General features: G+C 35.8%; 1 protein-coding gene across 1 annotated transcript; it reads right to left on the reverse strand.

The window, feature by feature from the left end:
* Nucleotides 1-19,061: 19,061 nt before the first annotated feature.
* On the reverse strand, nt 19,062-20,588 carry LOC126687609 (uncharacterized). The gene is made up of 2 exons (XM_050382166.1): nt 20,105-20,588; nt 19,062-20,017 (listed from the first exon to the last, which is right to left on the reverse strand). Exons 1-2 carry the CDS (start codon nt 20,586-20,588, stop codon nt 19,062-19,064), a joined length of 1,440 nt encoding a protein of 479 aa, XP_050238123.1.
* Nucleotides 20,589-20,966: the final 378 nt, after the last annotated feature.

Here is a 20,966-nt window from a genome sequence, read left to right on the forward strand (position 1 = left end):
AGTATGTTCTATAACGCGCGCGTATCAAAACTGTTAAGTGAATAAGAGTTTATTATCTGCGCAAGGAGTGTTTAAGCAATTAAGTGTTTGTAAATCTGTATATGGATTGATTAAGTATATGCCGTATTTTATGAGATAATATTGGAATTTGGTGTGGAAATGGCCTCAGATGGTCTCTTACATTCAAATTGTTTCTTTTCAGCACGTCTGGGCAGAACGGAGCTCAGTCACATGCTGCAGAAGAACAGGAGGAAGTGCCTCCTATATTTCAGAATGGATTTCATTATGAAGTAGGCAGACCATCTGAAGTCACCAGAATGGATTCCACACAGACACTAGATGATCACCGGAGATCTATCAGAACGGTTTTATGTCAGGGTCAAAGAATGCTAGTTCTTCTAGGGTTAGAGGCAGGACTCACTCACTAGAGATAGAATACAGTGAGGAAAGTGAGGAGGAACCAGAGGAAGATCCAGAGGAGGATCCAGAGGAAGATTCAGAAGAGGATCCTTAGGAGGAGGATTGAGAAGAAGACGAGTTGTCACATGAGTCAGACGTCTAGGAATACCAGAGCGAACGTTTCTGGTCCAATGTGCGGAGATACCGCAACCTGAGAGAGGATGCAGAAATAGCAAACAATCAGGCGCAGAATGTTCTGGATCAAGTTAGAAGGCAAATGTGCTCCTTTTCCCGAAGAATGTTACCAGTAGGACTGTATTCCTCTGATTTTCTGCGTATGGTTGAAGGAGTCCCAGACCTTAATAAAGATAACAGGACGATAAACAGTAGATATGTTAGGGGTTTGGGACCCGAGTTTGCAGAGCTGTATGATTATGTCGGTGAACATTATGGGACGCTTAGTGCGATGGCTCGCAGGATTGAGAGTGACTGCGAGTGGGATGGTAATCCTGTTCGACCCTAATTTTTCAGACGCGAGTTTTACCCAGACAAAACTAGTCGATCCTCTACTATTTGAACCAACCCTAGATTTTTGCATAGGGGTGGAGGCAACTTAGGTAGAAGAGTTAGGGGACGGCACACTGGTATATTTATTAGGGAACCTAACGTTCCACATCAGGCACCCCCAAGTATTAGCAATTTATATGTTTTGTGTATTTGTCCTTATATGTTTGCATTGCTAAATGTATATGTTTGCTGCATTGCATAATAGAGTATCACTATTAGGATAGGCCTATAGGATAGCGCCCTGTGTAGCTAATACCTATAGGAAACGGTATCGACGAACACGCGCCTAATAAAATAATATGTAAACATAATTTATAAAAATAATAACATAATGAACAATACATAATATACTATCGCAAACGTGATTCCTATATTACGTTCTAGAAGTCGTGAAGGAAGAAATAGATTACTGAAAAGGAATCGATGTGGAAAATCGATACATGTACTTGTATATGACATGATACAAGTACAATGAAGAAGCGGATGCAGTAATTACAATTATAAAGAACTTTGAATTGAGTTGGATTACTGGAAACATGAAGAAGAAGTTATTTTAGCAGAAGAAATGTTTAAGTAAGCGATAGAAGGTGACGGCAACATTAAAAATCATAATGTACCAAATAATGATAAAAAAAAGCCGTTAAATTGTCGCAGAGCTTACAATCTGGACTGAACTTACGTTCAGCGAAAAATATGAGAATTTTATGATTTTAAAGGTACAATTGTGCTCAGACATCACATGAAACATGTCATAATCACGTTGGGAATGCATAAAAGAATTATTTTCAAAATGTAGATCATGCATCATATCTTTATAATGATAAAGAAATTGTGATTTCGAGCAACTCTTTGTTGATGAGAGGTGTCATCACTCTGAGGTGTCATCACGAATTTTATATGTTTTTTAATTTTAATCGCACAGCTTAAATTTTGTCATTTTCATGCAGGAACTACCACTTTTTTCAAATTCATACACGGTGCTGAACTATCACGGCTCCATTGGTGTAATTCGCTGAGGTTGGGGGGGCATTGCTTTTTCAGTGAAAAGTTAAATGAAGCAAAGAAGAAGTACTCAACTTATGATCTAGAGCTTTATGCCGTTGTTCAAGCCCTCCGGTTTTGGAGACACTACCCCATTCATGCCGAATTCCTCCTGAAAAATGAATGAGTTCCACCTAAACGCCGTGTATGTATTTGAAAAAAAAAATGGTAGTTCGTGAATGAAAATGACAAAATTTAAATTGCGTGACTAAAATGAAAAAACATGTAAAGTTTGTGATTTTTTTTATATAAATTTCTAATTTTTTAATAGATTTTCTGTCTTGCATTTGAATCTATTATGATTTGTTTGTCCATTATAAAAAAATCTTTTATCATATTTATAAATTCGCAATTGGACTGGTAATATGTGTGAATGAATGATTAGGAGACAGAAAAATAAAGCGAATGCAATCCATGTTTGTTCTTTATTTTTCAAGTAGTGGGAATTCATAAAAGTTGAGAAGAATTGAATAAACTTGTAAGACCCACTTTCTCTAAATTTCTCCAATATAACTGAAATATAATTTTATTCAATGAATTTGCCGGTTTTTTAGTTTGCAATTTAGTAATCCAACTTTAAAAATTAATAAATAGTTATTCTAATATGCAATTAATGGTTCTAGCAAGTTTTTTTTTTTATAAAATTTGGCTATTTAATACGTATTTGGCTGCCTGATTATACTATATATTAAAACTGAAAGAAAACGACATCAATTATAAACGACAGAATAAAATGAAGCAAAATTCACATGGTGGACTTTTAAAATGGTAGAACGACATTGTAGTGAGGTACAGAGCCAACGTTTTATAGGTTTACATTATACTAATGTCTAATAAGTTAAAATAAGGTGGAAAAATAGTATTTCTACTCCTTCTAACTATAAACGTTACACTTCAAACCTTAAGTTTTATATTTTAACAATTTAATTATTTGTGTAAAATTAATTAATTATTTAAATGATGAAATCTTATTAATTTAATACTAAAATAAATATATTTAATAAAAAAGTCTACTGTTTTATTTTGTTAATTGGGATAAAAAAATACAATAATATATAGAAAATAAAATGATGTTATATTTTAAATTTTATGAAGTTATAAGTGGGCTCATAACTTGAATCTTCTATCTTCAACCACAAATATAATCTCGATCAATACAATAGAATGATATAAATTTAACCAATAAAAAAATTATTGTTTACAAATAATAACATTTAGTTTTTTTTATATCTAAAAATGATGACATGAGTAGTGATTACAATAGAAGTGGTCGTGCTAACAAAAAAATAAATGAAATAAACACGTAAAATTAAATATTTAATTTTAAGTGTTCGTAATATAAAAATATCTTCTCTTTTTCTATAAGAAAAAAATATGATTTTTCTATTAATTAGAATCCATTTTATTTTTGTGAGTTTCTTTCTTTCAAATTTTTAAATAGTCATATGATTGTTTAAAAAATGAAAATTTATTACATAATTAAATATTTAAAAAGAAAAATTATACCCAATATAGCCAATAGCATATTATTCTACAAAATATAATATTAATTTAAATATACAAATAATAAAACTATTTCTTTACTACTATTAAATGTAAATGTTATTTTCTACTACTAACGTTTTTGTCTCATATTAGATAAATAAATTGAATACAATAATTGTTTATGATGAATGACAATATAAAGGACTTATTATAAAAGACTAATATTTTTTGTGCCAAAAAAATATATTTAATTTTATTTTTTAATAATTTTACTAATTAATGTTTTTCAAAATATAATTGTTAAAATTGTATCTATAATTGTCTTCATAAGAAAGTTATTTTGAATTTTTAATATTTAATTTAAATCAGTAATTTTAAATATGATAATTTTAAAGTAATTTTATAGTATGTGTTAGTATTTTAATTTATTTTATTATTTTTACTTTGATAAAATAAATTTATATTGATATAATTTTTCTTAATATAATTCTATTAAGATATAATTATAGTTTAAAAAATGATACAATTTTAAAAATTAATGATGTGTAATTATTAAAAAAATTGGAATTATTATTGAACATACTTTACTAAAATGAAATATTTATATGATATTAAATATTTATTTGATAATAAAATTAGAAAGCCAAAGTAAAGCTTGGCCATACTACTATTTCACATTAAAATTTTAAATATAAAAGAATAGGGTGACATGATGAAGGATATGAAGACTCCAGTTTGTATGATAGATGTGAAGATGAGTGAAAAGGAAACAAAAACTGACTTAAGGGTGTCAAAACGGATTGGCGAATTGTGTTTGTGTCGTGTTGACCGCCTCTGTTGACACGATTAGGATTAACACGAACATGATCCATTTAACTAATGGCGTAAAAATTTCCAACACAACATGACACAAGTTTTAAATGAGTGACACTGCACGACACGATTAATACGTTAAGATAAAAGGCTAACACGATTAACACAATTACACGACTAACGCGACTTGACTAACACAACTTAATTAACATTTAAAAATATTTAAAACATATAAATATAATCTTAACCTCAAATTTAACATTTATTACCCAAATTATAAAATTTTAATACAATTAATATTATCTATATATTAATATTATTATATTGAATGTTATGAAATTAAAACCATTTTATTTACATATTATTATAATTAATATAATTTATAAATGGATTAGGCATGTTGGATGGGTTGGCGAGTTCATCCGTGACACGACCCATTTCTTGTGTCAACGGGTTGACACTTTTTCAACACGAACATGCTAAGTCTCAATCCGGATTTGCTAAATGTACGTGTTAGGCAAATCGTGCTATCGTGTCATGACCTATTTTAACACCTCTGACTGGCTGCCACATATATATAAATTGACCAAATTTTATCAAAAGTCTGCTAGAGACACTAAAATTATAATACGGCAATAAATTTGTTGTGTTTTGAAGTTTGACAATAAAACTGAAAAAGAAAAAACAATTGGCAATCCCCATAATCAATAACCCAGAATTTGCACAAAATGACTGAAATATAGCATAAGAACATTACTGTAGCGACCTTTCGTCTGTAGAAGCTGCCTTTTGTCCTTAACATGCCATCAATTTAGGGCATAAATTTGTTTCTTAATATTTAATTTGATTATATAAAGTGTTGAATTTGATTGCCACCAAAGTACAGAGACATAAAGTAGTAGTAGTGATTAAAGAAGACTAATGATTGGCTAAACATGAATTTCGGACTAAAAAATTAAAATTTTTAGTCTTTTATGAAAATTTTAGGGAGGGTATGTACGGTTTCAGAGAGTGCAAAAAGATTTAGAAAATCCTAAAATTGTAGAGGATGTTGACTAAATGTCTAGCAATCTTTAGAGTTTTTGACTACTTTAACTAACAAATATCTTGGAATTATGAAGTGGTAGACATTCATCATCATTAAAACTTAGGATTGATCACTTAAACATGCTTTGTAAGTCGTGGATTGATTTACTTACTTCGGGGCCCCTGAGATTTGATCAAATTAATTATTTCATTCCCTCATTTTAAAAGTCAACTGTATATCCTTTCTTTGTTGATCATTTATATTTAGGGAATTTAGTTGGTGAAAATATAAAATAAAAATGAAAAAGAAAATGGATGATTTTTATTGTTTCTATTTTGATAATTAAAATTTATTTAGAAATGGTAATATGATTAGCCTTTTAATGAAAATTATCCATTCGCTCTTTCATCCATGAGAATTGATGAAATTCGAACCTATCAGTCCAAGTATTGGATCCATATATTTAAACCTCATTATAGAAGATCAACTTAATGATTAACTTCCTATGACCTAGGTAAAACCAAATTCAATCTAGCCCTAACCCTAACTGCAGTAAAACCAATGTTATTTCTTCTTGTATTTTGTCTATGTAACTGTTGATATGAGCAATACCCTTCATGGGAATGATTAGTATGAACTATCAAACCCATATTATTAACAACTTATACAGCACTAAACCTAAAAATCAAGCACTCATGCTCTAAACAGAACTAGTCAGAGGAGTACACTCTGCTTCAGATTCTTGGTTAAATAGGTACACAACTAAAAGTGGCCTTTAAGAAGTGACAAAGAGAGAATTGGTATGCAGGCTTACCTTAAAGATTGTTCTATGAAATAATATAAGATGTGAAAAAACTTATGTTTGCTGTTGTTGCTGCTTATCTAAATTTTATGTCGTCTACTAGCTTCTGTAGAGGTGAGTGTTGAGTACAAGTGACGAGCCGAATTGCTACAAGGATTTTTCTTTTCTTTCTTTATATATGGGAAAATATGGCCTATATATATTAAGATGGGCTATATTGAGAAGCTCTGGACCAAATAGATATGGCCGAGTTTTTAGAAAAGTTTACGTATTTATCTTAAAAATAAAAATACTTATATTTTTTATCTCAACAAAAACAATTAAAAAAATACCTCAAGTTTTTTTCAGATTTATGTTTTTACTCTGAATATTTAAATAATTATAATTTTACTCTGTTATCATCTAATTATCGTACTGTTATCATGAATCCTTATGTGATTTTTTTACGTGCGTTATCATACAATTATCATAACCTTATCATACTCTGTTATCATCTGGTTATCATAACATTATCATATTGCAGTGTTATGATAAGATATGATAATATAGTGATACCGACATGATAATCAGAAATTATTTTATCATAATATTATCATAGATATTATCATCTAGCTATCATAATATTATCCTATAGGTACCATAAAACATTATCATCTCGGTATCATATGATAATGTCATGATACGACATGATAATCAAACATTAATTTCTCCATAAATTTTTTGTTTCTATAGTGTTATGATAACAACATGATAATGCAGTATTGACAACATGATACGATTTGTTTGTAGAAATTCATCTTTTTCAGCTGAAATTCGTTTTTTATGCAAATTTTTTGAACTAAAAGCTGGAAAAATTAAGATTAATTTTTGTAGGTCTGTAAGTTAAAATAAATCATAAAAATCACCACGAGCTTAAAAAATCGATAAAATTAAATATGAAAGAACGGCGGAGCGTTAGCGGAACGACAGCAGAACGATTGCGGAACGGCGGCGGAGCGATGACAGAACGACGGTGGAGCGAGGGCGGAAAAATAATGAAAAGAAGAAGATAAAATGGAGAAAAAAAATATGGAGAAGAGAGAGAGAGAGAGAGAGAGAGAGAGAGAGAGAGAGAGAGAGAGAGAGAGAGAGAGAGAAAGTGACACTGAAAGTAACAATTGGTGGTTGGGAATAAAAAAATGTTTAGAGTAAAAAAAAAGTAGGTATTATAATAATAAAAACATGTCTTTCAGAAAAAAAATATAAAAAAATGAAGTATTTTACTATTTTTAAAAAGGGAGTATTTTTGACAAATTTTCAAGTTTTTTTTTATTTATTTCAAGAGACAATTATGTGGTGTACGCCATTTATCAATTCTTTTTACAAAATCACCTTCTCAAAAGTTGGGTTTTTAAGCGTACTCCTTTTTTAATTTTCTCTTTTCAGATTTACGTTTTTTTTCAATCCGTTTATATCGTGCCTTCTTCTTCACCATGATCTCCTTCCCTAAACGTTTCTCTCTTTTTTCTCAAATTAATTTCAAAAATCAAATAAAAAAATTTGCTCTTATTCATTGATTCGAAGTTTGGTTTCAATCTCTAATTTCTTTTGCCGGTGGATTGAGTTGGTGAGAATCAATTTTTTTTATATTTTATAAATTCATAGGTCTGATTTTTAGTTTTTTATTAATTGATTATTGATTTGTTATTTGATTTGATTAATTAAAATGGATGATTATGTCTTTTTGGTTAATGTCTATATCGGATATTTCTTTTTAGTTAAAGTTTAATTCTAATTTTATTTTTAGAAATAATAAAGTAGATCATTATTACTGAGTGTGGTAACTTGATATTAGTATTAGTTTTCTCTTCCAATTCAATTATTTTTTCTTTTCATGATTTTTGAATTAGGTTTTACTGATTTTGATTTAAATTTGGTGATTTATGTGTAAAATGCACAACTATTTACATTAACTTATGGTGCAACTATTCACGTAGCCTCCTAAAGAAGATATAGTTCTTGGTATATTTTTCTCAAGCAATATAAGTTGGTTTTAATGAATTGAAAATATAGTCTTATAAAACATATCCAATAATGATTCTATTGTAAAAATTATTTTCTTCATATTTTCTTTATATGTTTTATTTGCAGGACGCATCATCTACCGTAGGTGCCTATATCGAAGATTTTATATTTCACAAGGTTATAGATGTTCCTCTAAATACGGTACATACTACTTAAATTGACGGTTGTTTACAACAAGTTTTTGAATATTTTATAATATATTAGGGATCATTTCATTATGTAAGCAATGTTTTACTTTTACTTTAGACTTCTGAAAAAATATTTGAAAGATACTGCGACTAGCCTCCAAGTATGGGTTTGATAAAAAACAGTTAGCTCCTCAGCTATAGCACGCTGCCAAAGAGGATCAAGAACTGCCTCTTTGAAAGATGAAGGCTCATAAAGACAATGAATCGAAGCATGGTATGAAGAAAATGAAATGGAAAGACAAGAATAATCAAAATCGGGTTGTCTAGTAAACTTACGATTTCGGATAGGATATCGATGTTCAGTAGTATCTGCCGTCTCAGAAGATGATTGGGTAAAGACTGTAGTTGAGGGGCCAATAGGATGTCAGGATTCTCAACAGGAGGTAGTTCATCATCAGCAGTAAAAGGATCAATGCAAACAAGATCAGGCATAGATAACTGTGAGAGCATTCAGGAATTGTAAAAGAAGGAATATGTTCAAGAAAGACAACATGAAGAGAAACATATAACTTATGATTGACTGGATCAAAACAATAATACCCATTTTGTCCTGCACCATAACAAAAAAATGCACATATAGCAGACCGTGAAGTTAACTTACTCTGTTGAACATGAGGAAAAAGAACAAAACATGTAGAACCAAAAACACGAATAGAAGAATAATCTAGTGGACAAACATACAATCTCTCATAAGGAGACAAGCCAGAATTATGAGAAGTAGGAATTCTATTAATTAAATAAACAGAAGTAAGAGCTGCCTCCCCCCAAAATTGACTAGGAATACTAGCAGATAATAAAAATGACCTGGCAGTCTCAAGAATATGCATATGTTTCCTTTCAGCAACCTCATTTTGTTCAGGAGTATCAGTGCAAGAAGTTTGGTAAATTGTGTCATCTAAAGCAAGAAGTTTCTTAAAAGTATGAGAAGTATATTCGTCCCCTAAATCACATCTAAAACATTTAATAACAGCTGCATGTTGAGTTTTCACAAGAGATCGAAACTCATTATAGATGCCAAAAAAGTCCGAGCAACGTTTCGTAAGATAAATCCAACAACAACGAGTGCATTCGTCAATAAAAGAGACATAATAACGAGAGCCTCCCTGTGTAGAAACAGGAGAGGATCCCCAAACATCGGAATGAATAAGATCAAAAGGTGCAATAGAAAATGTATTACTATTAGGAAAAGGCAAAGCAGAGAACTTTGCAAGTTTACAACCACTGCAATCAGAAATATCATGAGTTTTCAAATCTCCTAAAACTCATTTAGACATTAAAAATTGTAATCGAGACCTATAGACATGACCAAGGCGAGAATGCCACAAATAAAACACAGAAGAAGACTGACTCAAATGAAAAGACGAAATATCCACACCGGGAATAACAGCCGCAATCTTAGGAATTTTGAGCTGATCCAATATATAAAGTCCTCCTTCCCTATGGCCGGTCTCAATCACTTCATGAGACTTTGGATCCTGAACATAACAAACAGAAGAAGAAAAGGAAACTAAACAACCATTATCTCAAATATGACCAACAGAAGCAAGATTTAAAGTAAGACTAAGAATGTGATAAACATTAGATAAGGACAAAGAAGGTATAATAACTGAACCAACACCTTGCAAGGGCATATGTGTACCACTAGCACTCATGACAGAAACAAAAGCTATAGGGGCCAAAGAAATAAAAGATGACAAATTAGGTGACATATGATTCGAAGCACTAGAATCTAAAATCAAGGAGGAAGAAGATATGTCTGACGAACTTCATGACAGACCTATTTGAGATGAAGCTGACATGGCATGCGGCTGAGATGTAAGGAACTGCTGAAACTGCTTAATCATTGATGGATCTAAAGAAGAAGTCGTAAGTGCATTGTGAGGGCGAGGAAAAAGAGGAGGTCCATTATAAGGAGCCGGTGGTCGGTAGCTCCATTCTGATGCTGTTGATGGGTATGTTGATGAGCAAACTGTTGTTTTTCTTTACCCAACTTTGGACATTGTGATTTCCAGTGACCTTTCTGTTTACAAAAACTACATTCATCGTGAGCAACAGTTCCATAAGGCATGACTTGCAAATTGAAATTTGGTCGTGGAGGCATGGCGAAGACTGATGGAGTAGAGACCGTAGAAACTTCCTTTGCAACAGAAGGCTTAAGACGAATTTTCTCAGCCAAAAGTTCACCAACAAATGAATCAAAAGAAGGCAACGGATGACGATGCAGAATGGACCCACGAAGTCCTTCAAACTCATCACGAAGAGCCATTAAAAACTGTACCAATCTCTGCTCCTCTCTTCGTGCAATATAAGGCCTAAAGGCTCGTAATTCAACAGATTCTATGAGAGCCAGCTGATCCGACAAATCTACCATAGCATCATAAAATTCCTGAATACTCATGCTTTTCTGCTGTAGGGAACGAATATCAGACTCCAAGTTTTGCAAAATTAGACTGTGTGTACAGTCTAGCTAAATGATGTCAGCTGTCTCATATTTTGCTAATTGGGTACCTATCAAGTGTTTAACTAAATTATTGATACAAGTAATAATCTTGGAATTAGCAGCTTCCCACTTATCTAACAAAGACACATAATCACCAGCTGTGCCATCCTCAGGTTTGACAAAAGCACCTGAAATATAACCCCACTTTTATTTACCTTTCAGAAAATTTTTCATCACATAACTCCAATAAGCATAATTTTTATCATCTAACTGAACACAAACTGCTTGAAGCGAATCATCTCTAGTTTCAGCCATATAAAAAAATCAACAGAAAACTAACAAATTGAATTAGCGAATCAGAGAGAACAAACCCAAGAGACGAGCAGAGAAGACGGGCAATCAAAAGGACGGACACCCAAAATTAAATCACCAACAGTTCCGAATAACAAATAATCACTAACTGCATCAGCCGCACAATCCCAAAAATCGCCAAGAATGAGATTAAATTAATGGTAAGAGAGAAAAATTGGTTTTGATACCATGATAACATTAATGGATGAATCTGAAATCATTGATTAAATGGAAGAATGAGATACAAAGGAATAGAGGCTAATAATAGAAGAGAAAGTCTTAAACCCTAAAATAATATAAGAGGCCTTTATATAGGGAAAATTAAATAATAAAGAAAAAAACTACTATCCTACAATAGCATATTAATTACGCTAACAATCCATTGTTTTATAAATTGGTACAATCAAATCAAATGTTTGTATAGAAAGAAAAATAGTTTAAAAGGAAACACTTTTTGCGCATGTATTGATCATTTGCTCTATATTAGTTAGAAATTATGAACCATAAACTGGGTTAATGGCACTTTTGTCTCTATTTTATTAATTATTTCTCATTTTAGCCCTTATTTTTTCAATTTTCTGATTTTGTGCTTTACAACTTGCGGAACTGTTCCGCAATTTATGCAACTCGCAGAACAGTTCCGCGAGTTGTCCTACGTGGCTCCAAGCTGGCCAGTCAGCAAGAAACCAAATGGATAAAGTAACTCGCGGAAGACTTCTGCGAGTTACTTTACATGTCCACGTAGGACAAAAGTAACTCGCGGAAGTCTTCCGCGAGTTACTTTATCCATGTGGCTCCTCACTGATTGAGCCACGTAGGAAAACTCGCGGAAGTGTTCCGCGAGTTATACAACTCGCGGAACTCTTCCGCGAGTTGCAAGACACAAAATAAGAAAATCGTGATTTTATGGGCTAAAATGAGAAATTATTAACAAAAAGAAGACACAAATGTCATTATTCCCCATAAACTTGACAACATTCAACAAACTACATATCAACCAAACAAACAACTAAAATTAATTAAAAGTTTATTTTTATTAAACTCCAGAAGAGAATCCAACAAAAAAATAGTAAAAGGTCAATATAATTTTATATCAAAACTCAAAAACCATTACACACTTCTGCAAAACTAACAAGAAATTGGCTCTGTAAATTAAACAAAATAAAAAAAACAAAAACAAAAGAAGTTTAATCAACCGATTTATCATTTTTTTCTAAATCAAATATAGCTTTCGTTCCTAAGCCTATTTGTAGTACTGCACGATCGCCGAAGTCCAACAACCACCGCCGCCGCCATAACCACCATCATCGCCCGCTAAAGAAAAGTAGAAAAAATGAATCATGAAGCAAGATCTATCCAAAAGAAAGACAAAGAACTAACGATATATAGAAGATAAGAATTTTTGATAATAAAACCTGAAAAGAATGGTTTTCATCTGAATTAGGTTAAATGAGACACAAGATGAAGAGAAAAGAGGAGAATGGTTTCCAAAAAGAAATGAGCCAAAAAATTTGGAAAATATTGAGTACAAAAGTGACATACCCTATTACGTGTTAGGTGAAAATAAATATAGTCCACCACTTACCAAAGCTAATAATTTTTAGAGTTAATTACATATAAACTCACTATCTTTACATGAATTTTCAAAAATAACACGATCTTTAAAACGTGTCAATTCAGGACATCATCTTTCATTTTTTTTCAAAAACAACATGGGCACATTTTTAGATAAAATTTTGCTGACTTGGACACCTGATAGAAGTGCCACGAGTCATGCCACGTCAGCAAAAACGCTACTAAAAATGTGCCCATGTTATTTTTGAAAAGAAATGAAAGGTGGTGTCTTGAAATTGCCACGTTTTTAAAGGTCTTATTATTTTTGCAATTTTGTGTAAAAGTGGTGATTTTATATGTAATTAACCCTAATTTTTACTGCAAATTTTTAAGAGAGCACGTGATTTTGGGATTAATTTTCAAAATCAAGTGCTGCTTATAATTTTCTCTAAAATAAATGGTAGGGATTTTTTTTTTAAATAACGATATGGAATTTACCGGCCATCAAATCATAACTCAAGAGTTTATTGACGATATTAAAATTTAGGAGGTTTGTTGATTGAGAATTCAAAAATTATGGTCGTGGTTGATTATTAGCATTGAAAGACATTAATAACATGTCTCATGTATCATTTGATGGTCTCATATAAATCTTAACGTTTGATAATCTCTCGTTTCCCAATTAGTTATTACTTTTTATTTTTTTAAGTAATTTTTGTTTTGGGGGTATTTGATTTTTTTTGGTGAAATTTTATTTTATTGTTAAATTTAAATTTAATATTAGACCTCATTCTTGGTCGCTAGCCAAAAAGATCATTGTTGATTTTGATCAAGTCCTTTAGACATTCATATTTTTATTAATTTTACTGACAAATCTCGTAAATGACTCGCCTGATTAGCTTTTCATTTGTAGTTTTTATGGTCTATTAATTTTCAATTTCAGTTCCAAAAGATATAATTTTGTCGCTCATCTTTCAAAATCATACATGATACATCTAAATCTAATGTACAAACAGGAACAACACTGGCGCATTCCCACATATATATTGTCATTTGCCTAGTAGTTGTTCGCCAGAAAATATTCCGGACTCAAATCTTTGAATTTATAATCGGGATCGGTTTGAGGTTTGATACTTTAACGAACCTATGTAAATATTCACAGGGCTTCTTTGGTTAAAAACACTTAACCACGTGATCTAATAGTAATAATCTGGGAGCTACGAACTCAGGCGAGATTAATACTGAAAACTACTCCTAAATTAAAACAATATGGGGATTGCGGGATAAAAAACACTGGGCTTGGTTTTTGATTAATTGATTTGTTGATACAAAAATAATGAAGCTCTGAGCTATTTATAGCTCTCTATAACCAAGATTCCTAATCTAACTAGAACTAAAACTCTAGAAAGAGAAATACTCCTATTGAATTACAAATTCCTAATGAAGGATAAAACTAATCTGAAAAGGCTTTTGTTGGGCTCATCTCCCTTAATAAGCCCATGTCATTCTCTAAACCATCATTACTTTGGGCCGGTGTAAACAATGCCCCCAACAAGCCTGAAACATTTATTTTGGGCTTGTTCCCCTTTTAGGCCCATCTTTGATGCCTCTTAGTCCAACACTACGCCCCAATTGTCACATAAAGGGGTGTGCATCTATTGACTGTTCGGTACCCCTTTTCATGCCACGTCACCACCAGCTATCCTCCACGATGCCACGTCTTAATACCATGAACCCTTCGGCTTCCTCCGGTTTTGCACTTTTAAGAAAAATATCATCTCATTTGTTCATTTACCTACTTTCTCCGCAATCAACAAGCTTTTTTTCTCCTCAGCATCTCAAGCTCTCCGCAAAGTATCTCCTGGTAAGCACTCGCCCCTCAGATATCGCCCACTTCTTCTTTTATTCGCCTAACCTGGGCGATTTTTTCAGGCACCATGGCTGCTCCCAACAATAACCTCGCTGAACAAGTAACTGCAAAAATAGACGAAGTCCGAACCAACACGCCGAACAAGAAATTCAAGGTAATTACTGATGCGGGTGATAACCAAATATGCGTCGGCCCCATTGTTACTTCCCCGAGCCATCTATGCGATTTAGCCTCTCCTTTCCATGAAGCTGCTCTTTCTAGATTTTCCTTACCCCACCATTCGTCTGTCTGGGTCGGCACTACCTTCAGAAACTGGCCAATTGAACATGCTGGGTTCTACAAATGGGTAATAAGGCTGACACCACACTTCCGTCAATCATGGATCGACACCGGCATCTATGATCTCATTGAACTATGCAAGGCGAGCCGACCGATAGCCAAACACTACATCATGGGTGCATCACTATTTGGTCAAGCGCCATAAACTGCTTCTGCTTCAAGTCTGAGCCGATGACAGTTACTCTTCTTGACCTAGCACTCATGCTTAATGTTCTCATCAATGGCGATCGTATCAACCTCAACCTTCGTGCCGATGCCCCAAAGTTCAATCTAACCAAGGCACAAAAAAGCTATGGTTCTTTTGTGAAATTATTTATGGGCGAGGAGCCTTACAAGCCTGACCGCAAGGAGCACATCGCCTTCCTGGCATTTTTCATCGCCAAATAGGTGCTGTGTACCTCCTCCTTCTGAGTGACTGAAGATTGCTTCCTCTTGGCCACAACACTCGCCGATGCAACTTAGGCGAGTTTATCTTGGCACACCTGTACCGTTCCTTGGGCGATATTGCTCCTCCTAAAGACCCAAGAGTTTATAAGTGCCCAGGCGGCCCCCTCTGGATTGTTAAGTTATGGCTCGCCATGTATTTTTCTGAACTCTTTGAAGTCGGTCCACCTATTAAGGCCGAGTTGTGCGGCTTTCAATTGATCTCGGCAGGAACCCGCCTTCCACACGTTCTTGATGTCCTCCAAGTTTTTAAAAACCATGCCATCAAATCGCCTGAGCTGATGTGCCCTGCACTGCAACTGGTTTACCCACCATCTTGGTTACTCGCCGGATGGAATATTGAGGACATGGAAGAAGCTGTGCAAGCCGATCCAAGACTGGAACTCGGTGGTCCTTATTGGGGAATCGCCTTTAAATCAAGAAATTTAATAGCCGGGCTTGATTACGATCGCAGTGGAGTTGAACCATATTGTCCGAACTATGTGTCTCGTCAATTCGGTTTCTGCCAAGGCCTTCCCTCTCCTTTATTGATCGCCTTCACTAATCGCGGGGCCCATAGAACTTCCATAGAAAATTACTCCGAACTCCAATACATTATTCGCCTAAATAAAGCCTACCTTCGTCCTTTGTCCGAGCTGTCTCGCCCTATTGTCACCCCTTCTTGCACTCAGGAATTCACCAACTGGTGGACCTCCATCGTCCAAACCTCTTTCGATCTGTCACCTAAAGAAATTCTTTCTCTTCATAATTTTGATTTGCCTCCTTTAAACAGAAAACCTACTAATTCCGATTTATTTCTTTTGCAGGCTCCGAAACGCCAAACTTTCACAGGTATTATTGGTTTTCACTTTGAAATATCTCGCTTTGAACGCTTTTATAAATTCAAATTCGACCCATTGGATCACCCAGGCATGAATCTTAAAATGCAAAATCATAGGAGAATAGCTCGACAAAACTTCTATGCTAAATGGGATAAAATCTGGGAGGAAAAATATAAACACCTACCCTATCAACTCTTTTTAGAAAAAGTTTGGCCGAAATTTAAGCATAAGTCACCAATAGTCCCCAAGTGTAATATGACCACAATCACCCCTATTAAAAAACCTAAGAAAAAGAAGTCTAAAAAATCTAAGGTAGATTTAACCGATTTGGGTGTAACTTATACTGGCATCCGATGTCCACCTGATGAAGAGGCTATAAATGAACTGGTGCGCATCGGTTACCAAAAAATCCCAGGTATGGGCGATCATTTGTTACTTCAGCTTATTGACTGTTTATATTCTAACTTCACGTTCTTTCCTTAGTTGGTATTCCCCATTTTGATAAGGAAGACAACTGGGATAATGATGACGAGGAAGAGAACCCAGCAGCCAAGAAAGGAAAAAAGAAGAGGGCTGCTAAAGCATCTGTGAAAGAGTCAAAAGATAAAAAGGGGCGAACAGACACACAAAAGAAGTCTGGGAGAAAAGGGCTCGAATTACAAGGTTCGGCCATGTTCAATCTGTCTAACGTAGCGACGCCTTCTCAAAGCTGTCAGTCTTCATCGAAAGGGGACACCCATACTGGCGGCGATCAGCAGAACATGGGCGATTCTCAAGACGCCGAAGGGAACAACCAAGGTTCCAAGGAGACTAGCTCCCAAACTCCCAATGTTTCGGAGATTTTAAGAAGGATGGAGACCCCTGCGTTGTTGTCGCCCTTAGCTTCTGAGTACCTCAATCTTGGAACCGACAAACCCCAATCTCAAACTTCTAAGGTATGTCCTTTGCATTTTCTTTTTAGAACATTTCGCCTAGAAGCTAATTTTCTACTGTGGACAAACCTGGCAGATTCCAGTTTCTCCATCTCCTGCAAAAGATGTAGCGGCCAAGACAGCTGCCTTCTTGGACTCAGACAGTGAGAATGAAGACCCCATTCCAACCTCTGAAGCCAAGCAGGTGATTGAGGTGGTCGGACATGCTCCTAACTGGGAAGATCATCTTGATGTGATGGCACGCATGTAGAACGAGGGCATACAACTTTTCAAGTCGCCTGAAAGCGTCGATAAACTGAGAAAGGCCGCGACAGCTCTGGCCGATGCTCCTGCTAAAATATTGAACAATGAAGCCCGTTCTGCTGTGGCAAAGCTCTCGGCTTCTATCGAATCTTTTCAGAGAATGTACAACGAATCGGTCTCGATTCAGTCTGAACATGATGAGCTGATTCGCCAGGAGCGTGAAGCAAGGGAAAAGCTGGATTCTCTTAAGACAAATGTGAAGTCTGCTGTCACTACTCTCCAAGATCGCCGAACACATACAAAAGAGCTGGAAGAGAAGATCGCCGCCATGCAACTCGAACTGGGGTCAAAACAACGAAGCATAGGCGATCTTGAGGCTTCACTGGACAAAGAGATGATGGAAGGGATAGAGGTGAAGAAGCTGCGGAACCTCCTCAAAGGGGACCTTTCTAAGATCAATCTGAAGTATGATACGGCGAAAACAGAATTTAATCAAGTCTGTAGCAAACTGGGCACCTGTTTTCGCCATTTTTAAATTTCATGTAGCACTTTCCAAGTCTAGAACAATTTTCCTTTTAATTTTTAAACCGTACTGATCTTTTGATTTGGCCTGGTGGCCGAATCTTTTATTGCTTTGTATCCGTTATGCAATTTATTTTTAAACGACCAAGGGGCCGAATATTTCGTAATTCATATGTTGTGTTTTTACACCTCTTTTATCGGTCTTGCATAGTCCGATTCACAAATTTGCACTTTTATTATTGTTACATTAAATAGTCGAGAAAAACGGAGTGCCCGTTGAAAAAACTCAATTGTAATAATGTGTGGCCAAACATAATCATAAGGTTTTTACATGTATCGGCCTTGCTAAAGCAAGCTTGTAAACGTAATTGGCCGAATAATAAATAAAAAGAATACATTTTTCATATGTCGCCCTTGGTGAAATGACTATTGGCCTTGAACGTCCGATAAATATCTGTTATAAGTGTCACTCTTCGTCGGCTCCAAATAGTCGTCGGTCAATGTTTTCCCAACAACTGGGAACATATTTTTTTAGAAACTGACCATTGATCGCCATGTCGTGTTCCTCCCCGTCAATATTTGCCAGGACATATGCACCGCCTGTCAACTTGGTAGTCACGATAAACGGGCCTTCCCAGTTCAGACTCCATGTACCAAGTCGCTTGTCTTTATGGCCAATAGGTAGGATTGCCTTCCATACCATATCGCTTATGGCAAATAACTTTGGTTTTACCAGCTTATTGTATGCCCTTTCAGCCCTTCTTTTCTGGGCTTCAAGGCGATCTAATGCTACCAATCTCTCCTCGTCGAGATCCAAGGAGTCTATCACCATTTTGTCAAAGTAATCGTCCTTGGATAATTTATTCTGGTATAAACGGCGAGTAGACATTACAGTAAGCTCCATTGGCAACATCGCATCATACGCATACACCATCCGAAAAGGTGAAGTTCCTGTGGCCGACTTCTGGCTGGTCCTATTCGCCCAAACTGCTTCTGACAACAACACATGCCATTGTCTTAGGTTTTTTTCGATCATCTTCTGAACGATAAGCTTAATAGCCTTGTTCGTCGCCTCGTCCTGTTCGTTGGCTTGCGCATAGTATGGTGTTGAGTGCAGCATTTTGATCTTCATCTGAGACGCCCACCAAACTATATCGTCTCATGTGAACATCGTCCCTTGATCAGTGGTTATTGATTCGGGTAAGCCATGTCGGTGAACGATGTACTCTTTAAAAAACTTGATCATAGCCTCTTGTGTGGACGATTTTAGAGGCTTTGCTTCGACCCACTTGGTGAAATAGCAAGTGGCGATGATGGCGAAAGTATGGCCATCTGACGAGCCAAGATATATTTTTCCTATGAGGTCGACCGCCCATCCTCTAAATGGCCACGACTTGATGATGGAATGGAGTTCCTCGGCCAGGACGTGCTGTATCAGGCCATATTTCTGACATGCTTCACACACTTTAGCATATCTTATGTAGTCTTGTTCCATTTTCGGCCAATAGAAGCCGTATTTATGGATCAGCCATCTCATTCTGGGGCCTGCCTGGTGAGCGCCCGCTATCCCTTCATGTACTTCAGCCATTGCTAATATTGCTTCCTTTGGACCGATGCATCTGAAGAGTAGCCCTTCAAAACCCTTTTTGTATAATTCGCCCGCTAGGACAACGTAGTTTAGGGCCAGGGTCCTTAACCTCCTATTCGTCTGGTCCGGTTCCTCAAACCATCTTAAGATCTCAGTCCTCCAATCCTGGGTGACATCCAATTGGTAGGCCGAAAATTTCCTTTCGTCGATGGTGATGCCCCTAGTATGGAGGTTTGGCGTTTCTCTTTCGATTGCGTCGAACTGGAGATTCATCTTGTACCAACTGCCGTGTTGAGCCAGATCATTCGCGATACCGTTATCAGCCCTCTCGGTGTATTCTAACCTTGTATCTTGAAAGCCTTTGATCAGGTGTTTTGCCTTGTTGCAATACCTTACTAGTAGCTCGGACTCGCACTTAAACTCCCCAATCACTTGTTTGATGACCAACAAAGAATCGCCTCTGACGTTAATTGCCTTTGCCCTCAGTTCGGCCAAAATTTCGAGACCGAATATCAGGGCTTCGTATTCTGCTTAGTTGTTGGTACATTCAAACTGGAGTTTGAACGATAGTCGGTAAGATGCCCCCAGGGGCGAGACGATGTGCACTCCGGTGCCTGCCCCCTGGCTAGTCCTGAACCCATCGAACCACATCTCCCATATGGCTACGTCGCAGCAATTAATTGTTTCCTCCCTAAGGGTGATACCAGGATGATCGGCCAGGAAATCGGTCAACACTTGTCCTTTTACTGCTCTCTGAGGAACGTACACCAACGTAAACTCGGACATTGCGATCGCCCACTTCCCAATCCGATTTCTTAAGTATGGTTTTGACATAATATACTTAATGATATCGGTCTGGGATAGTACGTACACTACTACTAGCAGGATGTAATATTGTAGCTTGCAGCATGTGAAGTACAGACACAGACACATCTTTTCTATGTCGGTATAGAGAATCTCCGTATCGTTCAGCCCACGGCTCAGATAGTAGACCGCTCTTTCGATCCTGTTATCCTCTTGGGCGAGCATGCATCCCAGAGATTCATGTGCAGCCGATAAATAAAGCAACAGTGGCTTGTTCGGCTTTGGAGGGGTCATGACTGGAGGTTTAGCCGAGTACTCTTTTAAGTCGTCGAACACCTTCTGCTGCTCGTTCGTCCATACCCATTGATCGATCTCTTTTCCTCGTAGAATAACACTCCAGCTACGAAGTCGGCCTGCCGTTTCGCTATAAATCGCCTTAGGAAATTTATTTGACCGATGAGTCTCTGAAGCTGCTTCTTGGTTTTGGGTGGTTCATCATTGATTTTATCTATCTCTACTCCCTGCTGGTGAACCAAAAAACCCAAGAAGTTCCCGGCCGATACTCCGAATGCACACTTAAGAGGGTTCATCTTTAATCTATTAGCTCGTATGCACCCCTTCCTCAGATCGGCCAAATGAACTGCCTCGGTGTTTGACTTTACTACCACATCG

This window comes from Mercurialis annua, linkage group LG6 (genome assembly GCF_937616625.2).
Source record: "Mercurialis annua linkage group LG6, ddMerAnnu1.2, whole genome shotgun sequence".
NCBI classification, from domain to species: domain Eukaryota; kingdom Viridiplantae; phylum Streptophyta; class Magnoliopsida; order Malpighiales; family Euphorbiaceae; genus Mercurialis; species Mercurialis annua.